This window comes from Leptodactylus fuscus, chromosome 5 (assembly GCF_031893055.1).
Source record: "Leptodactylus fuscus isolate aLepFus1 chromosome 5, aLepFus1.hap2, whole genome shotgun sequence".
In the NCBI taxonomy this organism is placed as follows: Eukaryota; Metazoa; Chordata; class Amphibia; order Anura; family Leptodactylidae; genus Leptodactylus; species Leptodactylus fuscus.
Window position 1 is genome coordinate 188,675,473 of NC_134269.1, and position 18,574 is coordinate 188,694,046.

An 18,574-nucleotide genomic window follows, 5' to 3' on the forward strand; every position below is an offset into this window, starting at 1 on the left:
CCCATCAATCCCATCGAATTATATAAGAATGCAAAAAAAGGGGGGAAAATCCAATAAAAAAAAATATAAAAGGTGTCAAAATATATATAAAAAAATAAAAGTAATAACATCTATTAAAATAGAAAAGTAAATCAGACATTGAGCATTACTGGTCTGCAGGTTTAATTGGTTTAATGGCAGCTGTGACCCCTGTAGTATTAGGTGAGGTTAGTGGGACTCCAGGTGAATGAGCAGCCTCCTGCACCCCTTGCCCCCTCCTCCTCCTCCCCTCTCCCTCTGCTTCTTATTGGCTCCCTGAAGATTTTGACATCAGGGCCTGAGCTGGTTATAAAGACCCTGAGGAGAGGCAGAAGGGTTAATGTGCTGAGGTGCAGAGCTGGAGCCTGGATAAGATCTGTTATTGTATCTCAGACTTTTCTGAGCCTCCCTAATCTTCCATATATATATGTAGGCTTAGGAGCTGAGCCCAGTGTACTGCTGGATGCTGGAGCCTAGAGCCTGCTCCTTCTTCTTGGAGTTTGAGGATCTTCTCGGATCTTGAGTCTATGGGGAGTTCCTAGAAGCCTGATAGCTACAGAAGGACATAGATTTGCTGGAGGTTGGAGATCTTGGAAGCTTTTGCCATGAACCTCATTGGGAGTTACCAGCATCATCATCACATGATGCCAGAACCTTATATCTTCACCCCTGGCTCGAGATGCCACCAGGAGAGACCTTTCTTCCAAGGATGGGTCTTAAATCCAGGAGAAGTGTCCCCATCAGAATTTTCCACTCAGCCTCCCTATAGCCCTGAATATGGCACTGTGGGGCCTGCCCAAAGCAGCAGCAGCCGCCTGGAGGCTCTAGGGGGTCGGCTAGCCAGGAGGAAAGGAGTCCCCCCAAAAAAGGAGAGGAGAAGGACAGAAAGTATTAACAGTGCCTTTGCAGAGCTCAGAGAATGTATCCCCAATGTGCCAGCCGACACCAAGCTCTCCAAAATAAAGACCCTCAGGCTGGCCACCAGCTACATCGGCTACCTAATGGATGTCCTGGCCAAGGACAATGAACCTGGGGGTACAGAGGGCTTCAAAGCCGAGCTCAAGAAGATTGACAATAGGGACTGCAAGAGGAAGAGAGAAGCTGTGAGTAGATCCACTCATATATGTGTGTTATGTCAGATAGATAGATAGATAGATAGATAGATAGATAGATAGATAGATATGACTATGATAGATAAACACATATATATGTGACAGAAGGAACAGATAGTTAGTTTTATATATATATAATGAAAGAACAGAGGATAAGATGATAGTTAGATATATAAATAAATAGAAAGAAAGAGAGAGAAAGAAAGAAAGAAAGAAAGAAAGAAAGAAAGAAAGAAGATAGAAGTAAAATATATAACAATGACAAAGGAATCAAATGTATACCAAATATTATTGTCAGTTTCTTGTATCTTTTTGTCTACATTTCTATCTATCTATCTATTTATCTATCTATCTCATATCCACCTATCTATAGTATCTGTCTCCTATCTATCTATCTATCTATCTATCTATCTATCTATCTATCTATCTATCATTCTTTCTCTCTCTCTCTCCAGTTATCTATATCCTTTTTATTAGAGCCTCTTCTAACCAGTCCATATTTTCCCTTCCTTCTTAGTTCTATATATATTTTCTAACTACATATTTTAACTTACATATATTACATACATCTATTTTGAACTCTAAATTCTTATATAGGCCCCATAAAGCATTTGTTGTGATGACACAGAATATCATAAATGCAGGAGTTTTGATTTCTTAATATATTCTTTGTTAATCTCATATAACACGTCATTCTTTTTCTAATTTTCTTTCTCTTTCTTTCTTTCTTTCTTTCTTTCTTTCTTTCTTTCTTTCTTTCTTTCTTTCTTTCTTTCTTTCTTTCTTTCTTTCTTTCTTTCTTTCTTTCTTTCTTTCTTTCTTTCTTTCTTTCTTTCTCCTTTCTCTCCCATCCCACATCTCTTCCTGTATTACTGACATATTATGTCACACACTTAATAACATTTTATAATTCAGCTCTCAGCTCTGTAAACATGTCCAGTGTTTGCTGTTCAAGTTCTCATAAGAAAAAGTGAGAAAGTTCTTGAGTCATAAAACACATTAATGATTCTCAAGAGGTCTCCAAACATAATCCTGAAATGTTGCTGAATTCTAGTATACACAAGGTTGCAAATAATTTCGCTGATTTGGTTTATATTTACCATACACATGATACATGACGCTAACCATAGAAAAGCAGCTGAGCAACGAATGTTTATTCTTCCTCCCAAGTGCCTCTTGGAAATAAAATATACATTTTTTTTGCTATTCTAGAAAATTACAAATTAAAAGTCAAATATCTGATGAAATTTCAAATATATCAAAAAGAAAATTTTAAAACGCTTAAATTTTGTATTTTTTTTTTAAATCTCATTTATCATTTTTATTTTATACTTATTTTACAAAAAATACAATATAATAATAATGTTGTTTTAAGTTCTAATTATAACAATTATTATATTTTTTTAACAATGTATATATACGGTATATAGATGTTATTTTTTTCCATTGAATTAACTGTGATTTTTTTTTTTTTAAATTTTTGCAGCAAACTGAAGGCGTTTGGAATGGTACATCCCAAGGAGAGAAGAAAATAAAGGGAAGGACGGGGTGGCCACAACAGGTCTGGGCCTTAGAACTAAACCCTTAAGAAAGTCATATTAAAGGCTCTGAATGCACTGTAACTGTATCCTACCAATGAGAGATTACAAGGAATATATGTGATGAGCGCTCTTCTTCAGGCTGGGGAGGGAAAGAACAGTCATCTGTATTTATGTGCAATTAAAGAAAAAATCTATATATTTTTGGACAATAAAAAAGACTTTAAAGAATTTTTTGAAGACAGGATTGTGCACAAATGATTGCCATGTGTTTTCATGAAAGGACTGCAAATTATAAACTGCCCTCAACAGATTTCGTCTTGAAGGGCCTAGAAAATTGTATATATAAAAAATATATATATATATATATATAAAGCTGGACCATTAGAGATTTGTTCCATTGACTCAGGGATTTTTTTTCTTTTTAATTTAATTTGACTTTTTTTGTGAATTTTTTTTCTTTTGTTATATCGCTTTCATTCGGTACGGCCTAGGCAAATTTTTGAAATTTTTTTTTTTACAGCACAAGAAGTTTTACACTGAAAATAATTCAAATAATTTTTTGGTCTTTTTAAAATTTAACTTCACGATTATTATGTTCCTTAAAAATTTTTTACACTGACAACTATTTTTTATGTGATAATATGCGATTTTTAGGAAATCATATTTGGAGATTATTGGATTTTTTTTTGTACCCGCCATCATAAATCATATTTTGTGATCTGTCTCCCCCATCTTTAAATGTCAACTTTATGGTACCACTGCGGGCACATAAAATAATCTGTAAATTAAAAACAGAGCGCTGACCATTTTTAGGTGCGTTGGCTTCCCGTGGTGGGGGCGGCCCCCTTGTTACCCGTCTAGTTGTCTGTAATAAGTGAACTCTGACTTTGTGTTTTTTATCCCAATTCTTTTCTTTTTTTTCCTTTTGTACATAATAAAAAATATGTTTCAATGATCAGACGTTGAATGCATTTAACTACCTATGTGTGTGACCAGACTGTAACATATGTATGCTACCTCATGTTTCCATCACTCACTACAAGAAATGTTTCTGTTGTTTATAACATAAAAAAAGAAAAAAAATATCACTCGAAATGAGATTAATTTCTGGCTGTATTTTTTTTTTCTTTTAAAAGTGTTTTTTTTTTTTTTTAATTTTAAGAAATATGAGAAAAACTGTCTTGTAATATACAAATAATACAGAAGCGTAATTTGGAATTTTTGGACCCAATGCAAAATTTGTAATGGGGCCCCTAAGTACCTTTTGCTATTTAGAATAGTGTAATAGTTTATGTAGCAGAGGGGCTTTGGGGCTCCATCAGGTTCCAGGGCCCAGTAGCGACCGCTACCGCTGCCCCCTCTATAACTACAGCCCTGCTTTTCACATTCATCATATAAGTAAGTCTATTATCTATCAACAGTATCTATCTATCTATCTATCTATCTATCTATCTATCTATCTATCTATCTATCTATATATCACATATCTATCTATTATCTATACATTCTATCTATCTATCTATCTATCTATCTATCTATCTATCTATAACATATTTATCTATATCTCTATCTATGATTTTCATATCTATTTATGTATTTATAACATAGATATATAGTTACCTTTCTGTTACATCTATTTAGCTATCTATATCTATGTCTATATCTACCCACACTTTGTTCACTACATTGGAGTGGTGTCTAAAGTTGTGCTTTTATTTATTGGGACTATAGTCTGTACTCTGACGCTGACATGCAGAACTATGACCAGTGTTGTCTTTGTTTTGAATTTGATCTATCTATCTATCTATCTATCTATCTATCTATCTATCTATCTATCTATCTATCTATCTCCTATCTATCTATCTATCTATCTATCTCTGTCTATTTATCTATCTATCTATCTATCTATCTATCTATCATCTATCTATCTATCTATCTATCTATCTATCTATCTATCTCCTATCTATCTATCTATCTATCTCCTATCTATCTATATATCTATCTATCTATCTATCTATCTATCTATCTATCTTCTATCTATCTATCTATCTATCTATCTATCTATCTCCTATCTATCTATCTATCTATCTATCTATCTATCTATCTATCTATCTATCTATCATATCTATCTATCTATCTATCTATCTACTATCTATCTATCTATCTATCTATCTATCTATCTATCATCTATCTATCTCCTATCTATCTATCTATCTATCTATCTATCTATCTATCTATCTATCTATCTATCTATCTATCATATCTATCTACTATCTATCTATCTATCTATCATATCTATCTACTATCTATCTATCATCTATCTATCTATCTATCTATCTATCTATCTATCTATCTCATAATTATTTATCTGTCTTTGGATTGGATTATTTTGCTGTGCTCTGTCTATCGTCTTGCATATCATCTTATAAGGAGCTACACAGCCTCCTTTGTTACTCTGTACAGGATAAAAGTGACTTCCTGTGTACCAAAACGTTCTCCGTTTGAAGCCATGATGTTAGTGGAGAATATGTCTGTACATACAGAGTCTGATTTATGTAATTCCTACAATGGAGGGTTCATATACCTGTATGGCAGCCCTACAGAAGAGAGTCCTAATATATCCATGTACATGAGTCCTTAGTATCGGCTACATTAGCTGAACTATGGTATGGAGCCATAATACGGGACCCACTGGAGTCTTTTATACCAAGACATATGATGTTTTATTTCAGATACACAAGAAATTCTGCATCAGAAAACTGTATTCTATTATATGTATTATGGTATTAAGGGGTTGTCCCATAAATATCACTTATCTCAAATTGTTAGGGGTCCTTAATACCTCTGTTAGAGTGGAATGGCGGCTGCATGTATCTGCTACTGCTCCATTGATTGGTTGGGGTCCCAGTGGTCGGACCCCCAATGAGTGGTTACTTACATACTATTCACAGTATTCTCCTCTAGAAACTTTGCTCTGTGATACAATGTTCTACAACTTTGGTATCTTTAAGACATTTTATATACTGACAACCTCCCGCTCCCCAAATCTCCTCTAAATCTTCAGAAATGTGCGTGTGAATTAAGACTTATCTCACGGGGGCTGCCATGATTTAAAAAAAAAAAAAAAAAAAAAAAAAGCATTTGCATTGGTTTCGTATTTAGCAGATTTTCTACATTATTTATGTCTATATTTCTAATTCTACACTACCGTATACCTGAGTTTATTTTGGGACAATTCAGATTTAGCCGTACGGGTTTGGTATAGTTTCAAGGATTATTAACCATGGACGTAAATAACCAAAATGATTGCGCATCAGACCATGACTGATGAAGAAACCTAAGCAGTCTCCACAAATTGCTATATTTACAGTACTGTGCAAAAACATTAGGCAGGTATAGAAAATGCTGTAAAGTAATGGGGCCACACAGTGGCTCAGTGGTTAGCACTGGAGCCCCGGGCTCGAATCCCCCCAAGGACAAAAAACAGCTGCAAGGAGTTTGTATGTTCTCCCCGTGTTTGCATGGATTTCCATCCCATATTCCAAAGACATACTGACAGGGAAAAACAATGTACATTGTGGGGCTCACAATCTACATAAAAAAAATTGCTGTAAAGTAAGAATGTTTTCAGAAATAGAAGGGTTAATAGTTTAATTTTGTTAATTAACAATATGAAGTGAATGAAGAAAAGAGAAATGTAAATTCCATCAACATTTGGTGTGACATTTGCCCTTTGCCTTCCATCAGTTCTTCTCAGAAACAGTTTTAAAGGAACTTGGCAGGGAGATTGTTCCCGCCATCTTGGAGAACTAAGCCCAGATCTTCTGTGGGTGTAGGCTTGCGCCAATCCTTCTGTCTCCTCATGTCATCCCAGACAGACTGGACGATGTAGAGATCAGGGCTCTGTGGGGGCCATATCATCACTTCCAGGACTGCTCCTCCAAAGGCCAAATGTCACACCAAATATTGATGAGATTTATATTTCCCTTTTCTTCATTCAACTTTTTTATTAATTGACAAAAAATATATAATAAAATAAATAAAATAATTAACCCTTCTATTTCTGAAAGCATTCTTCTTTGTTGCTTTTGCATATATATATATATATATATATATATATATATATATATATATATATATATATATATGTGTGTGTGTGTTTGTATGTGTGTGTGTATATAAATATATATTTCTTAAATATACAAGGCTGCCATCTGGAATATGTCAAATCCAGTCGCCTGTTAGTCTGAGTTGAACAGATATGGTAATGGAAATTCAGGGAAGATATCTGTGGTCAGTGTAAATCTGGCCATATACATTAGATGTATGTTAGCTGCACCCACCAAATTCTGCAAGATCGGCCCACTACCTAAAGGGTATGGGAATTTCCTGACTTGGATTACTACTGATGTGTCTGGCAGCCGGTTTCTACTCTATCCCCATTTAAAACATAGGTACGAATAGCTGCGTGTGTATGGAGGAGCCGAGAATTTAGTGAAAAGGAGTATTCCTATCATGGCATATATGACTAGATCTATTGGATATGCCAAAAATGCCTGATGGATGTAAAGTGAAGTGAGGGAGGGCTGGGAATATACAAGTCTCTCCATTCACTTGTACAGGACTTCTGAAAATACTTAAGATTGCTATAGTGCACTGCCTTGGCTATGACTGGCAGTCCTGTACAAGTGAATGGAGAAATTTGCGATTGCACAACCCTTTCTTATTCACTTGTGGCTGACAACCAGGCCCTGGTCATGAGATAGATGCGGTTCCAGGGGTGGGACATATATATAGCATATCCTAAAGGATATAGTCATAAATGCCAAGATGGGAATACTCCTTAAAATCCACATCCTGCCCCTCCTGGCCAACAAGGAGTAGGTTATATATATCTCGGCCACCAAGGAATGGGCACCATATCACAGGGTCACCAAAAGACTGAACAATAAGGAGGTTGGTGTTATCATCCGGGGTCAGCCTGGATTAGTCAACAAGGAGTTACCTTTCATTACTAGATCAATGCTAACCCATACATTATAGCGGTGTGCACAACCCACTAGGAAGCTTTGAAACATGGCTGCCAGGATGAAGAAGGTACAGAAGATCCACCTGGACACGGATACATTCATATAGGGTGAACCCAAATTTTATCATTCTTGTCGGGGGAATTTTAGGGGCACATTATAATTTATATGCAGTGGCGTTGGATTATATTCTCTTATGGTGGTGCACGGCTCCATCTTCACTGTGTAAACTGCGTCTTAGTATATAAAAAAATAATTACTTAGAAGGGAAGTCATGAGGGTGGGAAGGGTTAAACATATAGAGGCAAAGCCGAGAGCTGCTCCACATCACACAAGGAAGGGGCAAGGCGAATAATTTGGTCAGAGCTGTGGAGCGCCATGTCTCTCGGGCCACCCCGAGATGTGTCATGACGGGGGATGACAGGAAGTGATCTAAACTCACAGACACCCTATTAATGCGCTCAGACCTAATCCAGATTTGAAGCAAATAAACCTCAACTTGTAAATCCATCAATTAACTTTTATGTTTTGCTGCCTGGCTTATCTGACACAAAACACAAGCTGCGAGAGGGGAGGGGGAGAAGATGTAGCATACAGGACATGGCTCAGGAACAGAATCCAGAGTAGGGTGAAATACCGGGACGCCCTGAAACAAGAGAAACCCGGATAAGGGAGTGCAAGCCTTTGGGAACAGTTCCAAGATGGCCATATTCATATTCAGATGGGTCACTCTTACTTTTGGAGGAATTTTTGGCTTGGCTGAGATAACCTAATTACATTTTTTTTTCCCATGGAACATTGCCTGTAAATAATCCTTTATACACCCGCTGGGTCTTTCCAGGGAGAACCCATACTCCCCTAAAGTAAATATAAACCTAAGGATGAGTTCACACAGAGTTTTTTGATCAGGATTTTGGTCAGGAAAAATACTCTTAGTAAAATTTGTGTGGTGTTTTTTTGGCACGTTTTTTTTAGGCTATTTCCAGGCGTTTTTTGAATGTGGCCAAGCATTATCTTCTTAAAAACGCCTCACGGTTTTTGAGGCGGTTTTTGTCAATTCCATGTCAAAAAACTCTGTGTCCAAAAACCGTGAGGCGGATTTTCCGCCTTCCATTGATTTGCATTGATTTTTTTTCAGGCTTGAAGAATGGACATGTTGATTTTTTCTTCCGCTAACAGAAAACAATTACAAGTGGATTACATAGAACTGTATGGTGAGGTGTTTTTTGGAGGAAGATTCCGCTTCAAAATCCTGACCAAAAAACTTAGTGTGAACTCAGCCTTATACACCCATTATAAATCAGGGGGATCATGGATCCAGTTAGAGAGGGCCTGTTACCATGTCTGAAAAATCCCAGTGACATATCTCATCTCATCACCAAGTCTGGAAAGCCCAGTGACATCCATTATCTAGTCGGTGCTGACTCCCTGAGCATTTTGGTGTTCTGCTTATTCAGATCTTTTCAGTTATTCCAAAGATTTAAGGCCTTTTAATGTTGATAAAAATTAGGGTTTACTAGCCAAGTGGGCGGTAACACTGTGGTTTCTCTGGAGGCGGGATCTCTGTGTACTGTATATCATGCCGTGCTACCGCCCACTTGACTAGTAGATCCTAATTTACATCAACACTTAAAGGACCTATACCTTTGGAAAAGCTGAATGGATCTGGATAAACAAAATGCTAATGCTCAGGGTGACAGCACTGATCATGATGGATGTCATTGGGCTTTTCAGACTTGGCAGCACATCCTCTCTAATGTGGTATTCTACTTACTACAAGTTTCCCCATGTTCAAAGGAAGTCAATAACTGATCAGTGGTGTTGCAACCACTGGGACCGTTTCACACCATGCTTCATTTTATGCCCCAGTCTCTCCCACAGAATCCCTCCATGACTATATACTGCTGATCAACTGTTATTTTTAATTTTCTCCTTACTGACAGTGGAAGGCTGTGTATGATCATTTTTTTTCCCACTACAATATAGGGGGCAGTGGTAATAAATGTATGCAATATATAATTCCAGCCAACATAGAAGTCTAACCAGCCTTAGTATGTAGAGAGTGACCTGTGGGCCCTGCTGGGTTCTGGGCCCAATTGCAGCTGCAGCCACTTCAACACATATAGTTACACAAGTGAGATGAAGGTGCCTTTTATTTATTTTTTTAAAGTGGGCACTTTTATAGCGGATTTGATATCCGCCACTAACTATGGTGTCCCATGAATGTTCCTCCATATGATATGGTCACGCAGTTCAGGCGCATGCAGATCCGCTCAGGTGCGTGCTATTATATATAAATCCCAATATAGGCGACCAATCCGGACCTTTCCTCCCACAGGCCGTAGCCGAATAGCTGCCAAGCTCCATTTAGGCAAGAGTTCAGATTTCACGTTACATTACACAATGCTAGAAATTCTCTTGTAGTCCTATAATAGGCTCAGACACCAATAAGGAGTGTCAAAGGGCTGACTATGTAACATAACAGTCTATTCCGCAGCGCGGTTTAATGCTGGAGGTGGAAGGCCCATTAGTGTTAATGTGGCAAACTGAAAGGCACCTTTATACTTATCCCCAGCGCTGCCTGTACATAACAATCTGGCCTTTATAAAGACCCTCTTTCTAGTCCGGGTGGGGAATAAATAACAGACTCAAAGAAAAGCCAAGGAAAATTAGATCAAAAAACCCAAACCATTTTAATGAGGAAAAACACCTCAGCAGTAATGATCACACTGGGACTGCAAAAGGCCGGCCCGAGAAACCCAGAGGGGCCGCAAAGCACTTTGTGTTGTGCGGGGACTTCCAGGGGCAGCTGCCAAGGATTGAAATATAGTGTTGAGGTTCAAATGTGACAAAATGGAAGTAGCAGGCGCGGTGGAAGCGTAGCAGGGCGCTCCATGTTATGACACAGATAATCTCCACTGAGGGAATATGCTCTATGTATATCATTAGTAATATCGCTTCCTATAAAACGCGGAAAATGGAAGGGACGGTCATAAAAGGGAATCAGGAACATTGTCAGGCCCAGTGATCTCATAGGATCAGATGTGTTTTCTCAGCAGCAGTGAAGGATAGCGCCCCCTACTGTCTCCTAGTTGGTAGCTTACATAGTTACATAGTAGATGAGGTTGCTTAGGAAGCTCATGACAATTCTGTATGCACATACACAATGTTTATCTCTGTACTGTGTATTATCTCTATACTGTGACATCACTGTGTGTATTATCCCTGTACTGTGACATCACTATATATATTATCCCTGTACTGTGACATCACTGTGTGTATTATCTCTGTACTGTGACATCACTGTGTATATTATCCCTGTACTGTGACATCCCTGTGTGTATTATCCCTGTACTGTGACATCCCTGTGTGTATTATACCTGTACTGTGACATCACTATATATATTATCCCTGTACTGTGACATCACTGTGTGTATTATCTCTGTACTGTGACATCACTGTGTATATTATCCCTGTACTGTGACATCCCTGTGTGTATTATCCCTGTACTGTGACATCACTGTGTGTATTATCCCTGTATCGTGACATCACTGTGTATATTATCCTTGTACTGTGACATCACTGTGTGTATTATCTCTGTACTGTGACATCACTGTGTATATTATCCCTGTACTGTGACATCACTGTGTGTATTATCTCTGTACTGTGACATCACTGTGTGTATTATCTCTGTACTGTGACATCACTATTTATATTATCCCTGTACTGTGACATCACTGTGTGTATTATCCCTGTACTGTGACAACACTGTGTGTATTATCCCTGTACTGTGACATCACTGTGTATATTATCCCTGTACTGTGACATCACTGTGTGTATTATCCCTGTACTGTGACATCACTATGTGTATTATCCCTGTATTGTGACATCACTGTGTGTACTATCCCTGTACTGTGACATCACTGTGTATTATCTCTGTACTGTGACATCACTCTGTGTATTATCCCTGTACTGTGACATCACTGTGTGTATTATCCCTGTACTGTGACATCACTGTGTGTATTATCCCTGTACTGTGACATCACTGTGTGTACTATCTCTGTACTGTGACATCACTGTGTGTATTATCTCTGTACTGTGACATCACTGTGTGTATTATCCCTGTACTGTGACATCACTGTGTGTATTATCCTGTACTGTGACATCACTGTGTGTATTATCCCTGTACTGTGACATCACTGTTTGTATTATTCCTGTTCTGTGACATTACTTTGTGTATTATTCCTGTTCTGTGACATCACTGTGTATATTATCTCTGTACTGTGACATCACTGTGTGTATTAACCCTGTACTGTGACATCACTGTTTATATTATCCCTGTACTGTGACATCACTGTGTGTATTATTCCTGTACTGTGACAATACATTGAGAGCAATAGGGAAAAAAGCCTCCCATTGATCTGTTTTGTCCTTAGGATAGAAAATCAATATCAATTAAATGGGATCCACCTATGATCAATAGACTAAAGGTGACACAGTTATCCAGTTCTGTGTCCCCTTCACTGTTTACCAGACATAGCGCCTCATATTTGGTAGTGGCTGTGCCTGGTACTGCAACTTACATCCATGAGGGGAAAGAATATTTAGGAAAGTAATAAAGTGACTTTTCATCAGAATGGAGCAGGTCTTGGCCCTTAATATTATTGGCCCCCCAGGTCAATATCCCCAGAAGCCTGAGCAGTATGAGAAGTCATTCACCAGGGCCGCCGCTGTAGTATAGTTATGGTCTAATTTTAGAGAGTGAAAGTATGTAAAGTATGGGCTATCTTCAAATGAGCCAACGAGAGTATTTCACATCCAAGCACCCAGCTTTCCCATGTGTCAGCCTCATGTAAGCAAAAGATAGGGAAAGAAATGTTTATGGCGACTTTTGCTGCAGAATCCTGATGTTCATGGATTTACCATATCTTCAGTCATAAATAATACCGCCTGCACTCTTACTGGTATCTACTGCAATATATTTCTAATTGTACTGGGTCACGTCAGAAAACACCCAAATATCTGGATATATTGAGGTGCGCTGCCATATACGCAGGATCCGTCACCACTCCTGCAGTAGTCGGGGGGTTAAGGGATTTTTATATCATACTAGGGCCAGTTGTAGAAGGAACAGTATTCTTAATTGCACATTTTCCCTAATAATTTTTTTTTTCATATCTATCATTTAGTATAGGTCATTGATAACTGATTAATGGGGGTCCAATGCCCAGCACCCTGACTGATCAGTTGTTTGAAGAGGCTGTGGCATTCAGCTGAGCGCTGAGGCCCATTCACTACTTACAAAAACAGCGCCATACATTGTATAGTAGCTGAACTTTGTATTCCCGAGCCCCACAACTGCTTCAACCAGCTGATCGGTAGGGGTGCTGGGCCGATCTTAAGAATAAGTCACCAATTATCAGAGTTATGGAAAACCTTTTAGGCTAAGGCCACACATGAAACACAGATAGAAAACATTATGGGAAAAAACCACTGCGTTTTGCCTCTGACCATGTATGTCTGTAGGGAAAATGTAAGAAAATGCTGTGGGTTTTTTTCTGGTAAATGTGTGGATATGATGAAATAAAATCTCTTTAATCATTTTGCTGTGACTGTAAAATGCAATGTATTTTTTCCCTCTTATGTAGTGTAATATTGTATTGAAATACTGCATAACAATACATTTCAGCCAAAAAAGTTCCTTATTGGACTCATTGGACCCATATTCTTCTTATTTAAAACCTCTGGCGACTTACTCCTTGCTATACCCTTTAAAGAAAAAAACAGAAAACATTAAATGTGGTATAAGTGGGGTATGCCACAGCTTTTATTTATGAAAAAAACAAACTGGAAAAAAACAACAAATATCGCGTCCATGCCCCTCCTCCAAGTTGCTCTTCCTCCTCCTCCTGAATGCTCCGCTGTAAGGACAGCAAGCACGTAGGTAATTTGCTGTACCCTCAGGCAGGGACTCCCGCAACGCTGTGACGACAAACCTGAAAGAAAGAAAAGACAGCCAAAGGGCCCGTGCACACGATGTAACGCGGCGCTGATTCTGACTCGTAAACTGGTGTGAGTCAGCGCTTTAAAACAGAATCCCATTTACTTCAATGGGTTCCGTTTAACGCGTAACACATTGAAATCAATGTGTTAAAAATCCTCCCATTGATTTCAATGTGTAGCACACGTAAGACGGAACCCATTGAAGTTAATGGGATTCTGTTTTGAAGCGCTGACTCTGACACGAGTTTACGTGTCAGAATCAGCACCGCATTACATCGTGTGCACGGGTCCAAAGAAAGGAAAAAAACACCAGTTCATAACCACAGAACCAGAAGGGCAGGGTGGGCGGGTGTTCCTTTCACCATTATGGTAGAAGGTGAGTACCACGCCTACGTGCCCCTTATTATATGGACCCTCTAAAACACGTCACCATGTTTACAAAATAAACAATCGCTCACCCCAGAGCCCTCTCCTTAGCCAGTTCAGGGCTCTCTAGGACTAGATAAAAAAATATGTTAAAATAATTAAAGGCCACGATTACATAAAATAGCAACACAAATGAAGAAATCAATAAGCAATTTTTTTCTTAAAATGTTTTTCGAAATAAAAATGATTTATTAGTAGAAAAAAACCACACACATAATAGGTATTTCCAGATTCATAATTTGTACTATATGGCTCCGTTCCCACGGAGTAACGCGCCGCACATTTAGACATGTAAACACAGCATCAAAACAGATCCCATTGACTTCAATGGGTGCCGGCTTATGCGCGCTACACATTAAAATCAATGGGAGGCTTTATAACCCATTGATTTCAATGGGTAGCGCGCGTAAGCCTGCACCCATTGAAGTCAATGGAATCTGTTTTGAAGCGCCTCACTCTGACACGTGTTTACGTGTCTAAATGAACGGTGCGTTACTACGTGGGAACGGAGCCTATTTGACAAATACTATAAAGTTATTGGGGTTATGGTAAATGTATCAATATTAAAAAAAAATGTATGTTTTAATATTTTCCAAAAAATTTTAAAATCTAAATAAATCATGTTAAGTATCTACTTATAAGCACCTCAAAATATTTTTATTTTAATAAATCTACAACCAGTCCTAAACAAATGTAAAAAAGTTATGGGAGTCAGAATGTTGTGAGGCAAAAATTCCTGTGTTCCTTAACACCAAAATTTGCCCAGTGTTTAAATTGTGAAACAACTTTACATTAGTGGTGTAAAAAAAAAAATACACTACACTACTACACTCTGAGATTTCTGACACATACGTCGCCTTTATAGGTTCCTCTATAGTTTTGTATTAGATTTTTGAAACAGCATCCGGAATTCTTAAAAATCTAAAAATAAATTAAGCATTTGCTTATAAGTACCTCAAAATAATTTTTTAAAATCTACAACCAGTCTCGCCAAAACCCAACCCCCCCAAAAAAAACAGCTATAAAAAAATTTGACTGGGAGGAAACAAAAAATTCCTGTGGTCCTTAAGGCTAAAATTGGCCTAGTCTTTAAAGGGTTAAAAAACCTAGTATTAAAGATGGAAAAAAAAAATTATAAGGCCCCCCCCCTCAGGTGTAACTTTCTTATTTAATTATTATTATTTTTTATTAATTGTTTACCTAAATTGTGAGATTTCCAACAATCGGAGGCCTTGCTAGGCCTCTCCATAGCCCTGTATTAGCCCACACCTCTGTATCTCAACAAGCTGTTATAGATCTGTTTATCTGATCTCCTGGGAGCCTTGTCTTATCTTGCGAGTGGTTAAGGAATAGTTAACGTGGAGATTTCTCCAGACATCTCGGAGCCAAATAAAACAGCATGTTGACACCAGAACCAGAAGGTGGACAGGGGGGCTGCAAGGGGAGAGTAATTGTGGGGTCATCTGGTTAAGCTGGAAGAGGGAACCCACCACTATGTAGTACTGGGGCTAGCAATCTGCTGATATCTTATCTTATTCTCTGATTAAAGGATGAACCAATATCACAAAAACTTCTGACACTTCCTGATGGTGAAGAAGATGGTGAGATGCTGAAGAATCTTACACAATTATTGTCCAGGTGACCACTGCATCTGGAGAGACCAGGACTTAGCCAAATGTCAAGATTCATCTTGGTGAACCACAGAACATTTAGCAGTTCCCTAAGGCCTTATACACAAACATCAGAAATGACCATGCTCTTTTTGTAATGGCCATCACTTGGGACAGATAGTTTTCTGGAGTACAAGGCATAAAAGCATATCAGTTTTTTGTGCAAATAGTTTTTTGCACAAAAATTTTAGCCCGGGCTCCACGATACATAAATGCCGTGAAAAAACAGTGGCGTTTTACAGTCTCTGCAAAGTGGGGGAGAAATAACGGACTAATCGTCCGTTTTTTTGGGAGGGGGGGGGGTTGTTTGTTTTTTTTTAGATCCGTTTGCATCTGTCTTCATAGATGATAAGTGAAATCTAAGCCAGCTACAAGCGAATTCCATCCACACATGGCAAAAAAAATATGCGCATTGAAAATGATATGATTTCCAAAACCACCACGTTTTTTTGGACATCGCAGCATGTCAACTATACCGACGAGAACACCAGCAGTTTCCCTATAGATATAATGGAAGCAGAAAGTCCACAGAGGAACATACTTTCTGTGAAAAGCGCTGCGTTTCTGATGCTTTTTTCCCCGCTACGCTTTTTTTGCTGTGGACCACTACATGGGGACTTAGCCTCAAACTGTTTTCTTTCTTTGTTTTTTTTTTTTTAAATGTAGATTGTGAACCCCATATAGGGATCACAACATACATTTTTTTTTCCTATCAGTATGTCTTTTGTTGTAGAAATGGAGGAAATCCATGCAATCCTTGCAGATGTTCTTCCTGGTGGGATTTAAACCCAAGGACCCCAGCGCAGGAAAGGCTGCAATGCTAGCCACTGAGCCACCATGTTTCCCCTACCTCAAGCTGTTTTCGGTCCTCACCATGCCACTTTTGTAGATGTGCATGTGACGTGGACAGCGTGGCAATTTTTTATTTATTTTTTTAATATAGATCGTGAGCCCCACATAGGGCTCACACTGTACATTTTCCCTATCAGTATGTCTTTGGAATATGGGATAGAAATCCACACAAACACGGAGAGAACATTCAAACTCTTTGCAGATTTTCTATTTTTTTTTTTTGGCCCTTGGCAGGATTTGAACCAAGGACTCTAGCATTGCAAGGCTGCAGTGCTAACCACTGAGCCACCGTGTGGCCCCACTTGGCAAATTTAATATCATTTAGGCCAGTTTATGGTGTAAAAAATGATCACTGAAATCCCCGACAAGCTGGCGTAGATGTGCGCATGCAGACGCATGGCCAGTGCATAGTACACGTGATTTATGAAGAGAGATACACCTCCTCATATGCCAGTCTTCATAAATCTACCTCATTGATTTCAGTGGGGCATACAGTACTTATGAAGACAACCTTATTTATGAGAGACAGCACCCCTCTTCATAAATGTAATGGCTCCTCCGCAGGACTTGCTCCTACTTGCACCTATGATAAAATCTACGTCAGCTTGTAGCTGGCTTAGATTTCACTTATCATCAATGAAGACCTGCAGATGCAAATGGATCTAAAAAAAAACAAACAAACAAAAAAACACCCCCGCCCCCCCAAAAAAACGGACGATTAGTCCGTTATTTCTCCCCATTCTTGTGATCCATGGAGGTCCCAGTAGTCGTACCCCAAGCTATCCACTAGATGTGTATAGGTAACAACATGATAGGAAACCCTTCAATGTGACCATACAGCTGGGTGAAATTGGAACCGGAGCGGAGCAGAATCTCTCGCTGAAATCAATGGAGATCATCAGCCCAGTCAGTCACTCGGTCAGATTCAGGAGGAATTAGATTTTATCCATTTAGTAGGTAGGAATAGCTAATTTGTAACCAGACATAGAACCAAGGTCCTGGCTGAGCCCGCCATGTCCTTACTAGTTCTTCATCTAGTCCATCTCCTTCCATTTTGAGACATAGAGAGTCAATTGTAAGTAATATGCAGACATTTTTTAGTTCAGCTCTATGCGTCTCCATGATAACAGACTACAAATAAGCGTTGCTTATAGCTAAGCGCTGGTGTATGGCATGGATACCGCCCCATTTATCACACATTTACAGTTTGTGGTGTAGTTTTGAGTCTAGTGAGCACATGGCGGGTTAGTCTGTAAAGTAAAGTTAACGTATACAAAGATAGCCAAAACCTCCTTTATTTAGAAACAAACATGTCTATGGTCCAGTCATCCCCAAGCACTGAGGGGCCAAGGCGTTACTGAGCCCTCACTGCAGGATCCATCGTCTTGTCAGTCGTAGTCGCCGTTCTAGTAATTCTTAGTGGGAGGCTGATTTTTTTTACAGCCGGGCCTCACTTGTGGGATGATGCCAGGTTCATTAGAAGTATCAATCACTTACCGACAGCCCCATTTATCATGACTGAGCTTCCCTGTGGGACTGCCGGGCCTAGGCCTTACACAAAACAAACAAGGCTTGGGGTAGCCATTGTGCTCAGGTACATGAAGAACCATCAGTGATCCCCTCGATCACTGGATCTGACGCTCAAATAGACATAACATCCCATTCACACTTGGTAGAAATTTAAAAAAAAATCTGCTTTTAAGAATGGAATCTGGAAATTTAAAGGGGTTACGCCAAAATTTTTTTTACTTATTCCGACAGCTGGAAACCCCACCAATACCAAGAGCTGTCATTTCAACACTGGAAATAGTCGAATTACCGTATATACTCGAGTAGAAGCCGACCCGAATATAAGCTGAGGCCCCTAATTTTACCACAAAAAAACGGGAAAACTTATTGACTCGAGTATAAGCCGAGGGGGGGAA

The 18,574-nt window shown here is 38.8% G+C and overlaps 1 protein-coding gene across 1 annotated transcript; it reads left to right on the forward strand.

The window, feature by feature from the left end:
- Positions 1-623: 623 nt before the first annotated feature.
- On the forward strand, positions 624-2,718 carry HAND1 (heart and neural crest derivatives expressed 1). Its single transcript, XM_075276400.1, has 2 exons — positions 624-1,121; positions 2,617-2,718. The coding sequence occupies exons 1-2, from the start codon at positions 624-626 to the stop codon at positions 2,716-2,718; spliced, it is 600 nt and encodes a 199-aa protein (XP_075132501.1).
- Positions 2,719-18,574: the final 15,856 nt, after the last annotated feature.